The sequence below is a fragment of the Moschus berezovskii genome, chromosome 6 (genome assembly GCF_049115385.1).
Source record: "Moschus berezovskii isolate FMDL1 chromosome 6, NW_MosBer_1.0, whole genome shotgun sequence".
In the NCBI taxonomy this organism is placed as follows: Eukaryota; Metazoa; Chordata; class Mammalia; order Artiodactyla; family Moschidae; genus Moschus; species Moschus berezovskii.
This window is the reverse complement of record NC_142465.1, coordinates 41440685-41457967: the sequence shown is the minus strand read 5'-3', so window position 1 is coordinate 41457967 and position 17283 is coordinate 41440685. Positions and strand designations below refer to the sequence as shown.

At 37.5% G+C, this 17283-nt stretch overlaps 1 protein-coding gene across 1 annotated transcript in view; it reads right to left on the bottom strand.

Annotated features, from left to right (window-relative positions):
• The window catches only part of ADAMTS20 (ADAM metallopeptidase with thrombospondin type 1 motif 20), a 210082-nt gene that overhangs the window by 26970 nt on the left and 165829 nt on the right, over positions 1 to 17283 (bottom strand). Inside the window, exons 30-36 of the mRNA XM_055395361.2 lie at positions 14623 to 14796; positions 14377 to 14547; positions 7528 to 7728; positions 6732 to 6861; positions 5704 to 5798; positions 5521 to 5615; positions 4858 to 4991 (exon numbers count right to left, since the gene is read on the bottom strand). Coding sequence (XP_055251336.2) covers positions 4858 to 4991; positions 5521 to 5615; positions 5704 to 5798; positions 6732 to 6861; positions 7528 to 7728; positions 14377 to 14547; positions 14623 to 14796 — 1000 coding nt within the window. The remainder of the gene's footprint in view (positions 1 to 4857; positions 4992 to 5520; positions 5616 to 5703; positions 5799 to 6731; positions 6862 to 7527; positions 7729 to 14376; positions 14548 to 14622; positions 14797 to 17283) is intronic.

The following is a 17283-nucleotide window of genomic DNA, read 5'->3' as shown; positions in this document are numbered from 1 at the left end:
AATAAACAGGTCCCAAACTAAATGCAATTATCCTTTCATGTCACAATTAACGTTTCATGCCACAAATCCCCATAATCTGTCTGTTAGGAAACCACAGAGTGTGACTCTTTAATATTCCTCTTAGGTTCTCAGGCTCTCTGTCTTAAACCTTGTCCTTAATAATTTAGACCCTCATCACTTTCTATCTAAACTATTATATTATTAATAATATTAGCTTGAAGGGGATGACCGAGAATGAGATGGCTGGATGGCATCACCAACTCTGTGGACATGAGTTTGAGTGAACTCCGGGAGTTGGTGATGGACAGGGAGGCCTGGCGTGCTGTGATTCATGGGGTCGCGGAGAGTCGGACACGACTGAGCGACTGAACTGAACTGAACTGAACTGATACATTGTTCTTCATGATCTTCTTTTTGGGAAATTCTTTAACAAACTGCTGCCAACATCCATTCAATTTATACTCAGGCAAAATTGGATGACTTAATCTCTGATGGAACCAAGATGCTTCACCATCCCATGCTGTGTTCAAGATGTCTCTGCCTCCTGAAACTCCATTTTCTCTCTTTGGTTAATACAAATTTGGCTTCAAGATTTCCTCAAGAATGATCCTTGAGGAAAGCTGACTCATTCAGCAAATATTTCTTTAGAATATATTATGTATTGGACATTATTATAAGTACTGCAAGTGAATTAAACAGGGCCTGATGGATCCTGAGTGCTACCAGAGAGAGAGATAAGTAACAGAGTAGATACTATCATATGTTACAGGTGATTATTGCTATAGGAAAAATAAATAACCAGGAAAAGGACAAGGGAAAAGGAAGTTTAGGCATGGAGAGGGTCTAGGATGCATTCATTGGAAAAGTATATTTAAGCAGAGACCCAAAAAATATTAAGTGGTAAATCCAACATATAACTGTGGGACAGTCATCCTAGGTAGATAGAACAGAAAGAGCAAAGGCTTTAAGGAGGGCTGGGGTAGATGCTTGATGTATTCAAGGAACAGCAAAGGGACAAGTGTGTCTGAAGCAGTTCATGCACGGGAGGAATATGGAGAGAAGGAGCAGAAAGGTAATGGGTTGGGAAGGTCATGTTGAGTTTTACTGGCCACTGGCAAGGTTTTTATTTTGTGAGTTAAATGGGAGATGTTTGGGGAGTTTTGAGCAAAGGTTGGAGTTGTTAAAAAGATGAAATGAGATCATGTGTGAGGCATGACATGGCTTATGTTTTATGGATCACTCTGGCTTCTCTGCTGAGAAGAGAATCTAGGTCAGGAGTAGGAGGAAAGGTGAAAAGGAACTTGAGCGCTACCAGTGCAAACAGGGATGCCACTCCATAGGCATAATAATTCAGGTGGAAAAAAATAATATAGATTTCTATCAAGGCGGTAGCTAATGAGGTAATGTCAAAGCAGGACTTGGTATGTGTCGTAGCTCAAGCTGCCCTAACAAACTCATAGACTGGGTATCTTAACAGAAACTTATTTCTCCCAGTTCTAGAACCTACGATCAGGTGCCAACATCATCAGGGTCTGATGAAAGGCCCCTACCTGGCTTGTAGAACTTGGTAATGGATGGCACACGGGTGTGAGAGAAAGGGGGGAGTTAAAGATGTTGCTGTGTTTCAACAAGAGTAACTAGAAGATTATAGTTGCCATTTATTGAAATGGTGAAAATTAGGGATAGAAGGAGTGGTTGTGAAGAAACATTGAAAGTTGAGTTGTGGATACATCGTCAGATGCCTATTAGATGTAGGCATGCTGAGAAGGGAGTTGAAATTCAGGGCAGCAGTCCAAATTGGAGCTATACATTTAGGATTATCATTTAACAGATGGTGTTTAAAATCTGTAAGTTGAAAGAGACCTCTAAGGAAAGGATGGAGTCCTGAATTTCTTCAATACTCATTGTTGTAGAAGATAAAGAACCAAGTTGAGAAACAATAAGAAAAATGGAAGAAAGAGTCACCAAGACTGGCGACAAATGATGAGCGTGTGGATTCCTGGAAGCCAAAATGCGCTGATGGATCAAGTGAAATAAAAACCAAGAATTTGTCATCGGATTTAGAGAAGTGGAGGAAAAACTGGTGATGTAAGAGAGAAAGGAAAGCTTGCTGAAATAATGTTCTGGAGTTGGTTCAAAGCAAGAAACCCAGAGCACAAGCAGAGAGGGTTGCCTCAGATGGGAGAGGGAACAGTTCGTCCACAGTAACCAGGAGAGGAGGCAAAGTCTACAGGTCAAGGTTTAGGTGGGTTAGTAGTTGTGATGTTACCAAAAGTGCGGTCCAACTGCTTGCCACTCTAAAGCCAATAAAGAGTCAAGGTGAAAAGGAAAGGTTGCTTTATTTCAGAGGCCAGCAACCAGAGGACTGGGCAGGCTCCTATCCACAAGTCGGTTCCCCCACCACTGAGAGTCAGTGGGCAAAAGCTTTTATAGACAGAGGGAGGGGGCTACATACAGAAACAGCACAGTCAGCTCTGAGAGTCACCTTGGAATTAGTTGTGCAGCAGTCTGATCAGAGTCATCCTGATTGCTTTAAGTACAGTTAGTCTTTAGTTCCAGGCTTTCCAGGTGGTGCTAGTGGTAAAGCACCTGCCTGCTAAGGCAGGAGACATAAGAAACTCAGGCTGCATCCCTGGGTCAAGAGGATCCTCTGAAGGAGGACAGGATAACCCACTCCAGTATTCTTGCATGGAAAATTCCATGGACAGGGGAGCCTGGAGGTCTATAGTCCATGGGGTCGTAAAGAGTCAGACATGACTGAAGGATCATGCACACACACACACAGTCTTTAGTTCCAGGATGAGTTTCTACCTATTTCTTTGAGGCCAGTTCTCAAAACTGTCGCAGCTTATGTTACAGCTACAGTCTGATGATCATCATGGAGTTATCTTCTTCAACCTGGTGGGAGTTTCAGTATCTATAAGACAGCTCAAAGGATATGGCTCAGAGCATTATCTATAGCCCTTGGGGAGGAACTAAAGATCCTTGACTTTGCCTAATGACTATTGGTCTCCTTTGACTGTTTTCCTTTGTTTCTGCATTTTCTCACTTCTCTGATTAAACTTACTCTTTGGCTAAAGTTTCTCTACAGACAGAAGGCGGGCTGCGGACATGAAGGGCAAGGACCATAGGGTCCTGCTCCATTTCAGTGGTAGTTTGCAGAAATTCCATTCTTGTTGTTCTTAGTTTCTCAGTGATAGAGGAAACAAGCTCATCAGCAATAAGGGAATAGAGTGGAGGTATTAGAAATTTTAGAAGCTTGAAGCTGGAGAAGAAGTTGTGAGTTAGACATTGAGAGGAGTGGGGGAGGAGAGGAGTAGGGTCCATGCAAGCTCAGGAGTCAGCATTTAAGGTAAATCAGTCAGGAGGCCAGTGTATTATTTGCCACACACAAATTTCCTGGTGCAGATGCAGAGCAGGTGAAAGGTTTAATTTAATCAATACTGGAGTTTTGGCACACAAGTTTGAGGAAGGACGAAAGAAAGCAAGTGGAAAGTGTATACATTTAATATTGTATCTTCAGAGCCCAGCCCAATGCCTGGCAAAATGGCAGGTTTGTTAGACAAATGAATGAAAAATAAAAAGTTAATGAACAGCAACTAAGTTCCTAAATGTCCATTATTTACTCAGCAATGCTGACACAGCGTATGTTATTAAATAATGACATTGTTTATAGAGCACTTACTAACTACAAGGAATTTACTAGATATGTTGCAAGTATTACCTCTTAATTCTATCCAAAACCAAAAAATAAATAAATAAAAGAAGGAAAGAAGACATAAAAAGAAAGAAAAAGCTTGAGAGGCATCTTACTTTAAAAATGAGGGGACTGAGGCTTAGAGAGAGATGCCCAAGGTCACAGACTAGTAACCGGATGAAGAGGGCCTACACTCAGGAGTCTAACTTCAGTTTCTGATCGTATCCAAAGCAGCATAATCCTTCCCCACTACAGTAATGGTGGGTGTTTAGCAAATGGTAGCCACTGTTACTGACACTAGTAGTTCACCATCATACGACTGCAAGTTAGAGATTACGTATTCACACCTTCACTGTCTCAACAAACATTGTTTTGTTTCTTTTTATGATTTAGTCACTATGCTAGGCTTTAGTGATTTAATTTTGATTTAGAGTTTCTGCTTCTGAAATGAACTTATTTGCCTTTTCATGTCACTATATAATATCCAGGAGGGTAGACTGTCTGACGGTCAGTGTATGCTAGGGTTCATAAATATACTTAAACTTTACTGTCCTGTAAATTTCTTCCTAGAAAGGCAGCAGGTCCATAATCTGGGATTGTGGGCGGGAGGGACTTTATCCCTGAAATGCCAGTTACTAACTCCAAGAAGTGGGGCAAGTCACTTAGTTCTGTAAGTGCATCTTAATTTTATCACTTGCAACAATATGATGAAATACTGCCATAGCTAGTAAAAGGTTGTTAAAAAAAATCAAAGGAGACAGAGTATAAGAAAATATTAGACAAACTATCACCTGAAACTAATGTTAATCATTACTTTAAACCTTTTCAGAAAGCTTACATAACTACATTTAAAAATACTGATTTCCTTATTTTTAATGTAATTTGGAATTTTAGGGTAGAGGATTATATCTTGGAAGGGCGATATTTTTACTACAACAGTATCTTTATTAATAACAGTGTCATTACCATCACATTTTTATTAAGAATCCCCAAGGTCCATGTTGTTGCATTGAAGTATGTAGATAATAACATTTTTTTAAATTTTAAGTAATTATTGTGCAACGCTAGACCCCAGTTACCACATAAACAATACAGCACATTGTTAAACTTGCATTAGCAAATAAATGTTCTCATTTTACAACTAGAGATTCAGTACTTACTTTTAATTTGCATGGAAGTAAGATCAATTCTTATTTTGCTAAAAACAGTGTGTCCAGCAGCCAAATAGTCATTTTTACATTCACAGTCTTGCCTCCTGCTTCCATTAAAAGGACATTCATATGGATTTCGTAGTCTATAACAACATTAGAACATTTTAGTGTTAGGTACAGTTATTAGACCATAATGTAAATAGTAACTTTGGAAGTGGGAGGGAAAAAGAAACCCTCTTCGATATTTTTTGTGTCAACAAGTTAATTGTGAAAGAAGTAAAAATTGCTCAAGGTTAACATACAAAATGATCAATGGGAAATTCAAGACCAGTTTGTAGAAAAATAATTCAGCTGTAGTTCTCCTAGCTTTTGTTACCGGAATCAGCTTGATATCTATGAAAACATACACAGGTCTTAATTTCTACCCTCCTCTGTTGTCCCATTCTCACCCACAGCATCCTTCTTATTCAGTCTTTCTGTGAGTATGTTAATACCCAAAGTTTGATTACTGAACAGGCATGGACAACATCTGACTTATGTCCTAATATGTCTACCTGCTCTTAAATTACTTGTCCTGCTGCGAGCTATTCAACTACCACTCTGAACTCGGGAACTTCTAATTCTCTTGATGGACCATAAAAATGCACAGAGAAGGCAAAATACAGCTCATACCTAAAACCATACACTTCAGAAAAGTTGTCTTCTTCACCTTTGACCAATGATATATATTCCTTAGGGTTCTGCAAGTGCATGCCAGCACAATAGATCTAAAGGGAAAATGCAAAGATCTGGAAAAGCTTGTTTCAAAGTCAATGGTCAATGTTAAAAATCAAATAGGAACTGTTTACATAATACCTTTGTTATTCTTCCTTTAATGTTAAGGTAATAGTCACCATCCTTGGTAATGTTGTTTTTCACTTGTATTTCTTTACAGCTGGTAAATGTTTTACCTTCAAGGACAAGTGAGTACAACATATCAACAATGAACATATTACAGACACAACATGAATTTAACTTAATTATACCAATATTATACTCTTAAAAAAGAAACCTTCATTTTGTGGAGCGTATGACTACTCTGTGAAAGTGAAAGATGAGAATGAAAAAGTTGGCTTGAAGCTCAACATTCAGAAAACGAAGATCATGGCATCTGGTCCCATCACTTCATGGGAAATAGATGGGGAAACAGTGGCAGACTTTATTTTTTTGGGCTCCAAAATCACTGCAGATGCTGATTGCAGCTATGAAATTAAAAGACACTTACTCCTTGGAAGGAAAGTTATGACCAACCTAGATAGCATATTAAAAAGCAGAGACATTACTTTGCCAACCAAGGTCCATCTAGTCAAGGCTATGGTTTTTCCCGTGGTCATGTATGGATGTGAGAGTTGGACTGTGAAGAAAGCTGATCGCCGAAGAATTGATGCTTTTGAACTATGGTGCTGGAGAAGACTCTTGAGAGTCCCTTGGACTGCAAGGAAATCCAACCAGTCCATTCTAAAGGAGATCAGTCCTGTGTGTTCACTGGAAGGACTGATACTAAACCTGAAGCTCCAATACTTTGGCTACCTGATGCGAAGAGTTGACTCACTGGAAAAGACTCTGATGCTGGGAAGGATTGGGGGTGGGAGGAGAAGGGGACAACAGAGAATGAGATGGCTGGATGACATCACCGACTCAATGGACATGGGTTTGAGTGAACTCTGGGAGTTGGTGATGGACAGGGAGGCCTGGTGTGCTGTGATTCATGGGGTCACAAAGAGTTGGTCATGACTGAGCGACTGAACTGAACTGATGACTACTCTAAATATTTTTTTCAAATTTTAACTAAAACTTCTTTGGAACACTTAGTTTCTAAACAGATTTTTGAAGTCTTTACTTACAGTCACTGACATAACATTTCTTTTGAGCATCTGGTTTTAAATGCTTTAAACATAAATCACTGGACAGACCATTATCGACCATGCATTCCACTCTTCTCTCCATCATCCCAACTCCACAAGTCACAGAGCACTGTGAATAGAGTAAAATTGGAAGGTAAACTATAAGATGCATGATAAGGCCAGTAAATACACATCTCCTCTTCCCTGACTAGGTCCTTTTGGAACAAACTGATGATCATTAATGGCCAGGAGGCTGGAGAGTCACAGGGGGACTAATCCTTAAGAGACTGAATCTATTCTTTCTCAGTTACTGACTTCTTTCCCTTTATTTTGTATAGTTATCTCAGCAGTATGTTGTAAATACTTGATAAATATTATTTAATGATGGTTATTCAAACTCCTGAGTTTTTACTCAGTGATACATGTTAAGTTTGCATAGCAATATTCACCTGCTTTCTATCAATTAAATTTGAAATGGAACAGGATGCAAATAACGTGTATTACTCATATGTTAAATTTATTTACTTTTTCACTGAACTAAAAAAGACTGCTTAAGTATCTGCTCAAAATGCAAGCTACTGTGCCAGGCTCTCTGAGGAACAGACACAGGATTAGTTATAAAGCAAGTTATAGGAAACATAGAGACTAGATATTTGTACAAATAACTGACATAGTGATTGTTAGAAAATAGGGGTATGAGACAACTCTGATATCTAGATAGATGTGCAGATAACCATGCACCCCACAACTGGAAAGTCTCATTCATAAGATTTTAAATTCATAATTACATACTGACCTTGCTCCATTTTCCAACTTTCCAAGTGGCCATATGCAAACAGGTCCTAAAATTGCATTTGTAAACCTGAGGGGAAGACAGCACAGGACATACTCGATAGTCTATAGGCCACAGCTCATGAAGCTTATGTTTCTCAGTAGATTGTACCGCAATGCAATATGTAATCCTTTGTCGATAACTAAATCCACAGTTACCTGCACACTGAAAAATACAGTGTTACAAGGGGTGAAGAAGATGCTCTTAAACTTAACCAGGGTTCACTACTTAGTGTTTCCCCACACAATCCTATCTATTAGCCTCTTTTACAGATGGGAAAACAAAGGTTCAGAGACATTAGGCAACTTTCCCAGTAAATGGAAAGGATCCAGATTCAGGACTGACTGTCTATTTGTAGTGCCTATGCTTTTTTCCTTGCTTGGTTTTTTTTTTCTCTTCTTATTTTTCTTATTGATATTTAAGAATAGCTTAATAGAATGAAAAGTTATCTCCTGATAAGCACAGATTTGGAAAAATGAAGCATCAATGGTTCTTAACTGAAAGAAAGGACATTTGTTAGTCTTAACACACTTGTAACTCTATATAAGTTTAGCATACATCTATCTACATGCACACAATGTGATGAATATTACCATTGACTAGAATAGATAAGTGATTTAGATATAAATGAAAGATCCAGAGCAAAAATAGGCAAATAGATTTCTGACTCCAGAAAAAAGGAATAACGAGGAATAAAGTTACCTTCTAACCTAAAACAACAGAAACACCTGGACAAAATATATAAAACAATAGCTCTTAAGACACTGGATATTAGGCAATAAAGGATAGTGATCCCTGGGAGAGGGAAACAAAGTGACCCTGTAATTCCTCCAGCTTACTGCCTTGAGAGAGTGTCCAGGTTTTGGAACAAGGAAAGGGACCCCAATGGGACAGCAGAGTTCAGACTAGTGTAAACATGTGAGGACACCAACTGAGGCCGAGGTTGGACTGATTACAAACTCATGAATCACTGTATCTGGCACTCACACAGGACCAGATACAGTGTCAGTTCCCTTCATTCAGACTGTAAAACCTTATATACATGCAGCAATAGGTACCGTATTCAAAAGGGTCTTGTGGCACAGTAGAGGGGAATAGCTAACCCTAGAATAAACAATGCACTGTGCAAACACGCTAAGTCACGTCAGTCATGTCTGACTCTTTGTGACCCCATGGATTTAACCCGCCAGGTTCCTCTGTCCATGGGATCCTCCAGGCAAGAATACTGGAGTGGTTTGCCATGCCCTCCTCCAGGGGATCTTCCCGACCCAGGGATCAAACCTAGGTCTCCTGCATTGCAGGCAGATTCTTTACCATCTGAACCACCAGGGAAGGCCTAAACAATGCTTTGGGATTTTTTTATGTAAGACCAGTATCACAACGCACCTGTCTCACATAAAAAAATTTTAAGAGCTAGACAAGAAAAGAGCAAATTGCTTACAAACAAAATAACTACTTTCTGGAACAAAGTTTAAAATATACATACAGATACAAGAATAAAAACTATCCAGTAGCCAACCCAATAAAAATCAAAATTCACAATAAAAAATAACTAGCATGCAAAGAGATAGGAAAATATAAACTATGATGAGAAAAATCCATCTGTCAAAGCAGACCCCGAGAGGTGCGTGACATCAGCGAAAATAGCAGAGCAATGATGTCTGAAATGTTCTCTTCTGTAAAAGCAGCGAGAAAACTGGCAAAACTTGTGAAAATCAACTTTTTCCGTGCTTTGTACACTAACCAAAGGCTTGCAGCAATCCTGGAAGCATTTATTAAGGAAATAAAGCGAAATCTTGGTAGGAAGAGTTTTGTATGTTTTAGGTGCCCTATTCCCATTCCCCCTCTTCAGTCCTTTCATGGCCTTCAAAATCAATACCTCTGCAAACATAGTGAGGAACAAAAGCCTGGAAGCCACCAGAGGAACTGAACTGTCTAAGCCTCATTTCCAGAAAACTATCATTATTTGAACTGTTTGGTGGTTTTCTGAAAGACCTCCCTTCCAAGTCCCTCTTTATTTGACTTTACTCAGCACTTGCCCAGTGCTAAAAGCCTTCTCCTTGGGGGCATTTTTGGACACAATTAAAGGCTATGTTTAACTTTGCAACTTCCACAGGAGGTGGATAAGCAGGCAATCAATGGGAAAACCAAAAAAGCTTAAAAGGAAAAGCTTGGAAAAGAAATGTCCAAAGGGCTTTAAAGGCTCCAACAGAGTCATAAACAACAAGGAGGCCATGGACATCCACGAGTTTATCCAGGGCTGTTACAAACAGGAAATAACTGAGAAGTGCCTATACTCTCACTCCTGACTGAGGTCAAGGTTCTGCATAAGCAGGAAGTAAAGTTAAGGAACAGTTGTCTGTTGAAGGTGCTCACACATTACACAGAGCACTTTGGCAAAGATTGGAGATTATTGGTTCCATATAACTCAGAAAATAATTATCCAGTCATAAGTTTAAAACTAAACTAATCACATAGAGACTTTAGTGACCACATGTGACAAAGAAAACAGACGTTAGTTAGTTCAGAAAAGTCACAAAGAGCAACAAATAGTAGTAAACAAACTATGGGGAGATGGAAGAACATGTGTAGAAATCCATGTAGACCCGTAAACAAGTAAATAGGCTGAATTAATAATCAAAAAATTTCATACAATCAAAAACCCATGAGTAGAGGCTTCATTGGTGAATTGCTCCAAATATTTAGAGAAGAATTATCCCCAACCCTTTCAAAACACTTCCAAAACAGACTAGAAAAGAACACTTCCTCATGAGACCAGTATTTCCCTCACACCAAAACTAGATGAAGACATATCAAGGAAAAAATACTGCAGACCAATATCTCTTATGAATATAGATGCAAAAGTGCTCAACAAAACACTAACAAAACAATCCCAGAAGCAAATAAAAAGGATTGTACATCAAGACAAAGTGAGATTTATCCCAGGAATGGAAGATTGTTTCAATATATGAAAATCAATCAATAGACTACATCATAGGAATAGACTCATATACAAAGACCACATAAGTATCTCAATAGATGCAGAAAAAGCATTTAACAAAATCGAACACATTTTTACGATATAAACACTAAGCAAACTAGGTATATAAGGAAATGATAACAGAATCTATTAAAAAATATTAATAACTAACATATTTAATTATGAAAATTGAAAGAAAATTTTCCTCCAAAGAGGAAGGTGTCTGTTTTTACCACTTCTACTAAACAGATTTGGAGTTTCTAGCCAGGGAAACTAAGCAAGAAAAAGACGTAAAAAGCATCCATATTTAAAGGAAGAAGTAAAACTACCTGAATTTGCAAATGATATACTTCTGCATATAGAAAAGTAATCTACACAAAAAAAGAACTGGCCTCCATAAATGTGTTTTAACATACAAAAATTAATTATATTTCTGCGCATTATAAACGGATAAGCAGAAAATGAAAAGAGTACAATTCCATTTTCAGAAGCATAAAAAATTAATAAAATTCTTAGGAACAAAATTAACCACAGAAGTCTAAGGTCTGCACAATGAAAATTATAAACTTTAAAGCATCCTTGAAAAAAACTAATAAGACCTAAATAAATGGAAAGACAGGTCATGTTCATGGATTAGAAGACACAATTAAGATGGCAATATTCCTCAACTTGATCATGATTCAATGATGCTGAAGTTTACACACAATACGACAAGCTGATCCTAAAATTTACATAGGAATGTAAGGGACACAGCACAAGCAAATAATCTTGAAAAAGAAAAGCAAAATTTGTTCCCTCCAGTTCCTGATTTCAAAACTTACTATATAACTACCTTACTATAAAACCATGATTATGTGGAACCAATATAAGGATAGACACAGGTCAGGTCAGGTAACTGAATTGAGAGTTCAGAAATAACTGTTCATTAACAGATGATTCAATGCAGAAAGAATAATTTTTTCAAAAATTGTGTTGAAACATCTGGATAGCCAGATGCAAAAGGATAAAGTTGGATCCCAATTTACATCATATACAAAAAAATAATACAAAGTGGATCATAGACCTAAATGTAACAGCTAAACTGATAAAATTCTTAGAAGAAAATATAAGCTTTGTAACCTTATTTTCTTAGATATGCTACCTAAAGTAAAAGTGAACAAAAATAAATATGACTTCATCAAGTTAAATCCATTTTACATGAAAAGACACTAAGAAAATGAAAACACAGGATGAAAATTTACAACTGACATCACAGAAATACAAATATCAAAAAAGATTACTGCAAACAATTATATACCAACTAATTAGACAACCTAGAAGACATGGATGGATAAATGGATAAATTTCTAGAAATGTACAGTCTCCCAAAACTGAACCAGGAAAAAACAAAATACATGTACATACTGATTACAGGCCAGCATTACCTTGACACTAAAACTTACAAAAACTAGACAAATATCTCACACACACACACACACATACATGCACACAAATACAGGTCAATATCACTGAGGAACGTAAATGCAAAAATCCTCAACAAAATATTAGCAAACCAAATTCAAGTGGAGTTTAGTCCAAGGATGCAAGACTGTTTCAATGTTCACTAGTCAATATGCATGATACACCACATTAAGAAAATGAAGGATAAAAATCATATGATTATGTTAATAGTACAGGCAACATACCTAAATATATTAATTAAGAAAAATTATATATAATAAACTCATAAATAACATCACACTTAGGGATGAAAAGTTGAAAACTTTTCCTCTAAGAACAGGAACAAGTAAAGAATCCCCACTCATCACTTTTATTCAACATAGTTTTAGAACTTATAACCATAGTGGTCAGATAAAAAAAGAGACAAAAGGCATTCAAATTGGAAAGGAAGAAGCAAAATTTTCACCATTTGCAGAGGACAAGATATTATATATAGAAAACTCTAAAGACTTCACCAAAAAACTATTAGAACTGATACATGAATTCAGTAAAATTGTGGAATACAAAATAAATGTACAGAAATCTATTGTATTTCTATACATTAATAATGAACTGTCATAAAGAGAAAAAATGTTTTAATTCCATTTATAGCCTCCTTTAAAAGAATAAAATATCTAGAACTACATTTAACCAGTAAAGTGAAAGACCTGTACTTTGCAAACTAAAAGACATTGGTGAAATAAGCAGAATAAGACATATATAAACAGAAAGATATAGCATGTGCATTTGGACTGGAAGAACTAATATGTTAAAGTATCCATAATACACAAAGCCATCTACAGATGTAATGCAATCCCTATCAAAATATCAGTGGAATTTTTCACAGAAGTAGAACAAAGAATCCTAAAATTTGAATTGAATCTTTAAATGACTGGAATAGCCATAGCAATCTTGAGGAAAAAAAAAGTTGGAGGTACCAAACTGCTTTCAAACTATACTATAAAGCTATAGTAATCAAAACTCTATGATACTGGCACAAAAACAGACACATACATGAATGGTACAGAACAGAAAGCCCCCAGATAAATTTATGCTTAAGTGATCAATCAAACAACAAAAAAAACTAAGAATATACAACAGAGAAGAGACAGTCTTATCAATAAATGGCATTGGGGAAATTGTACAGCTACATGCAAAAGAATGAAACTGGACAACTTTCTTACAACTTATACAAAAATAAACTTAAAATGATTAGAGATTTAAATATAGTGCCTGAAACCATAAAACTCCCAGAAGAAAACATAGGTAATATATTCTTTCACACCAGGCTTGGCAGTGTTTTTTCTTTTTTTTTTTTGTATTCATCTCCTGAGGCAAGGAGAACAAAAGCAAAAGCAAACAAATGGGTCATCAGCACATTAAAAATCTTTTACATAGCTACATCTTTTACATATCAACAAAATGAAAAGACAGCCTACTGAATGGGACAATATATTTGCAAATAATGCATCTGATAAGAAAATACCTAAAATAAATAAACTTACACAACTCAGTATCAAAAAAAAAAAAAGCAAACAATCCAGCTAAAACATAGGCAGAGACTCTGAATAGATACTTTTCCAAGGAAGACATACAGATGGCCAACAGACACATGAAAAAATGTTCAGCATTATTAATCATCAAGGAAATTCAAATCAAAACCATGATATCACCTCATACTTGTTAAAATAGCTATAATCAAAAAGATTTTAAAAAAACAAGTGTTGGCAAGGATGTGGAAAAAAGATAACCCCCATGTACTTCTGGTAGAGATATAAATTGGTACAGTCACTGTGGAAAATATTATAGTTTCCTCAAAAAATTGTAAGTAGAATAACCATATGATCCAGCAATTTCATTGCTGGATATTTTTCTGAAGAAAATGAAAACACTAATTAAAAAAGATATATGCACCCCAATATTCATAGCACCATTAATTACAACATCCAAGATATGACAGCAACCTAAGTTTCCATAAATAAATAAAGGATATACTTTATATATACACCTTAAACTTGTACAGTGCTGTGGGTCAAATATACCTAAATAAAACTGGAAGAAAAAACATTTTTAAAGCAGCCAACTATGTAGGGCCAGATGCCAAACTGTTCCTGGTAGTTGGTTTCACAGTTATCACCGCTTGACACTTCAGAAATGCACCCGAATTTAACATGCATGTCACTGTTTCTGTATTTGCACCATCTATTCTCCCAGCGCTTTTCTTCCTTAGGTTAATATACACACTATTACCCGCTCCCATGTTCAAATTCAGACCCAGTTTCAACTGTATCAAATTTGAGACTCAATTTTACTTTCTAAGAGTGAAAATCCTCAACTTCTTTTCTTTGCCTTACCTGGGATGAGTCTCCTGTTACCACGATATACTTGCAGGGAGAGTTTCTACACTTTTTCATCGCGAGTGGTCTGGTTGCGAGATCACAGAAACTCTCACTCACTTGAATGTTTTGTGCATCCATGCACTTCACTTGCCGATATGTCTCTCTTTTCTTACACGACATTGAGCACTAAAAATACAATGATGAAATGAAGAACACTCTCTCACTGAACGGCTGTGTGAAAGTTTACTTGACAATACTCACATCCAACCACTCGCCTGCCACCCAGTGGTACTGTTTGCAGTCCCGATGCCAACACTCTCTCTGAAAATAAGGCCGCGTGGATGGATCACACTTTTCTTCCGCCACCCGACCAACTCCTCTCAGCCTGCAGTACACATCCCTCTGCTGAACTCCAGAGCCGCAGGTCACAGAGCACTGTGAAGAAACCCAAACGATTTGAATAATCAACTAACAAATATCAAATTATGTAAAAATCACAAAATAGAGTCATGACCTATTTTCTTGTTTCTTTTAACATAGCCTGATATTATATCACGAATAAGAAAATACATGCAGGAAGTATTTTTAACATTGTCTGGTCTGGAGCAGCTATTCCGATACACAAATAGATGTTCTTTATTTTGCAATATTTATTCAAGTCGTATGGAAACTTTGACCAGATACTCCATCCGAATTGTTAATTCTCTTCTGACTTAAACATGCTTAATGTCTACAAAATTTGCCACAACATTCAAACTATGCTACTATTACATTGCTTTTGAAAATTATTTAAATCCTTACACTGTATGCATAATTTCCCCCAAAGCAACAATAATTTCCAAGTTTGGGTTCTATTCATCTTTATTCCTACAATAGGTACTATAGCTTGGGAGTCCAAATATTTGCTGGTTTATTGACTCATGATTATATTTCCATAGAGACGTGTTTGAGGAAGCTGAGTCAACATACAGTTTACCTACGCAACCTTTGCCTTAACCTCTCCAGGTCTCATTTTGCCTTATCTGCACAAAGAAGATTTTGCATTGTTTGTAAAATTTCATAGAACTCATCCCACCCATTTATTCCTGACAGTAGATCTCCTAAAAAGTACCAAGACTGAGGTCCTGAGACTCAGAGATGTTAAGTCATTTGCCTGAGCTGTTGCCTGGAGTCACTGGTGAAGCAGATTTAAGCTCACTTCTTTCCAAACTACAGACTTTGAGCTCTCCTTGTGCTGCCTCCAGGGAACGGAGAAGGACTTGGCAGCCTCTCAGGGCTTTTTCAGCTCCACAAGGCCAAGCCATAAAACAACAGAGCTTGACCACAACCAAGAACTGTGATGCCAACAGTAATAAAGTATGGACAATGTCTAACCGTATTTATTTAATTTGTGAGCTTGGTTTTTATACTGTTTGTTATTCCAGAAGGGATTGGAATTCATATCAAGTGTTATGTGGGGCCTTATCATTGTTCCCAACTGTGATAGTATAAGGGTAAAAATTCAGGTTTTTCATTAACGTCTTTATTTCTACAAAATTCCCAGAGTCATTGATCTCTCTTTCCTAACAGTAAATAGTTATCTGCAGAATATGGTTTCATAATGAATTTAAAAAAACCATTTAAAGCCCGAAATGCTAAAAAACTTAGTTCACTTGGTAGATTCAAATTTCTCTTTTAGACTCTTGGCAGTTTTACTCCAGTTCAGTTCAGTCGGTCAGTCGTGACCGACTCTTTGCTACTCCATGAATCACAGCACGCCAAGCCTCCCTGTCTATCACCAACTCCCGGAGTTCACTCAAACTCATGTCCATCGAGTTGGTGATGCCATCCAGCCATCTCATTCTCTGTCTTCCCCTTCTCCTCCCGCCCCCAATCCTTCCCAGCATCAGAGTCTTTTCCAGTGAATCAACTCTTCGCATCAGGTGGCCAAAGTATTGGAGTTTCAGCTTTAGCAGCAGTCCTTCCAATGAACACCCAGGACTGATCTTTAGAATGGACTGGTTGGATCTCCTTGCAGTCCAAGGGACTCTCAAGAGTCTTCTCCAGCACCACAGTTCAAAAGCATTGGGAGGACTGATGCTGAAGCTCCAATACTTTGGCCACCGGATGCGAAGAGCCGACTCATTGGAAAAGACCCTGATGCTGGGAAAGATTGAAGGCAGAAGGAAAAGGGGAGCACAGAGGATAAGATGGGTAGATAGCATCACTGATTCAATGGACCTGAACTCAGGCAAACTCCAGGAGATGGTGAGGGACAGGGAGACCTGGCATGCTGCAGTCCGTGGGGTCACAAAGAGTCATGGCTGCAATCAGCATCCGCAGTGATTTTGGAGCCCAAAAAAATAAAGTCTGACACTGTTTCCACTGTTTCTCCATCTATTTGCCATGAAGTGATGGGACCAGATGCCATGATCTTCGTTTTCTGAATGTTGAGCTTCAAGCAAATCTTTTCACTCTCCTCTTTTACTCTAGAGGCCTCTTTAAATTTAGTTTTTTGTGTTGTGTCTGTAGATAGCAATCATTGACTCAAAAGATAATTTTTATATTATTTTTTAACTTATGAAGAATATTCTGCATATCTTACACGTGCATGCTAAGTTGCTTTAGTTGTGTCTGAGCCTTCATGATCCCATGGACAATAGCCCACCAGACTCATCTGTCCGTGGGGTTCTCCAGGCCCTCCTCCAGGGGATCTTCCCAACCTAGAGATCAAACTCGTGTTTCTTATGTCTCCTGCATTGGCAGGCTGGTTCTTTACCACTAGCACCATAGGTTACTTATACTAGCCCTCAGTTAATGCTTTTGCAGTTGAATTTTGACAACTTATTGAATGCTTTAAAAAAAAAAAAGACATGGTTCCTTTGTATGCAGATAATAATCACATATTATTTTGTGTATTTTTTCCAGGGCACAATATTAAGC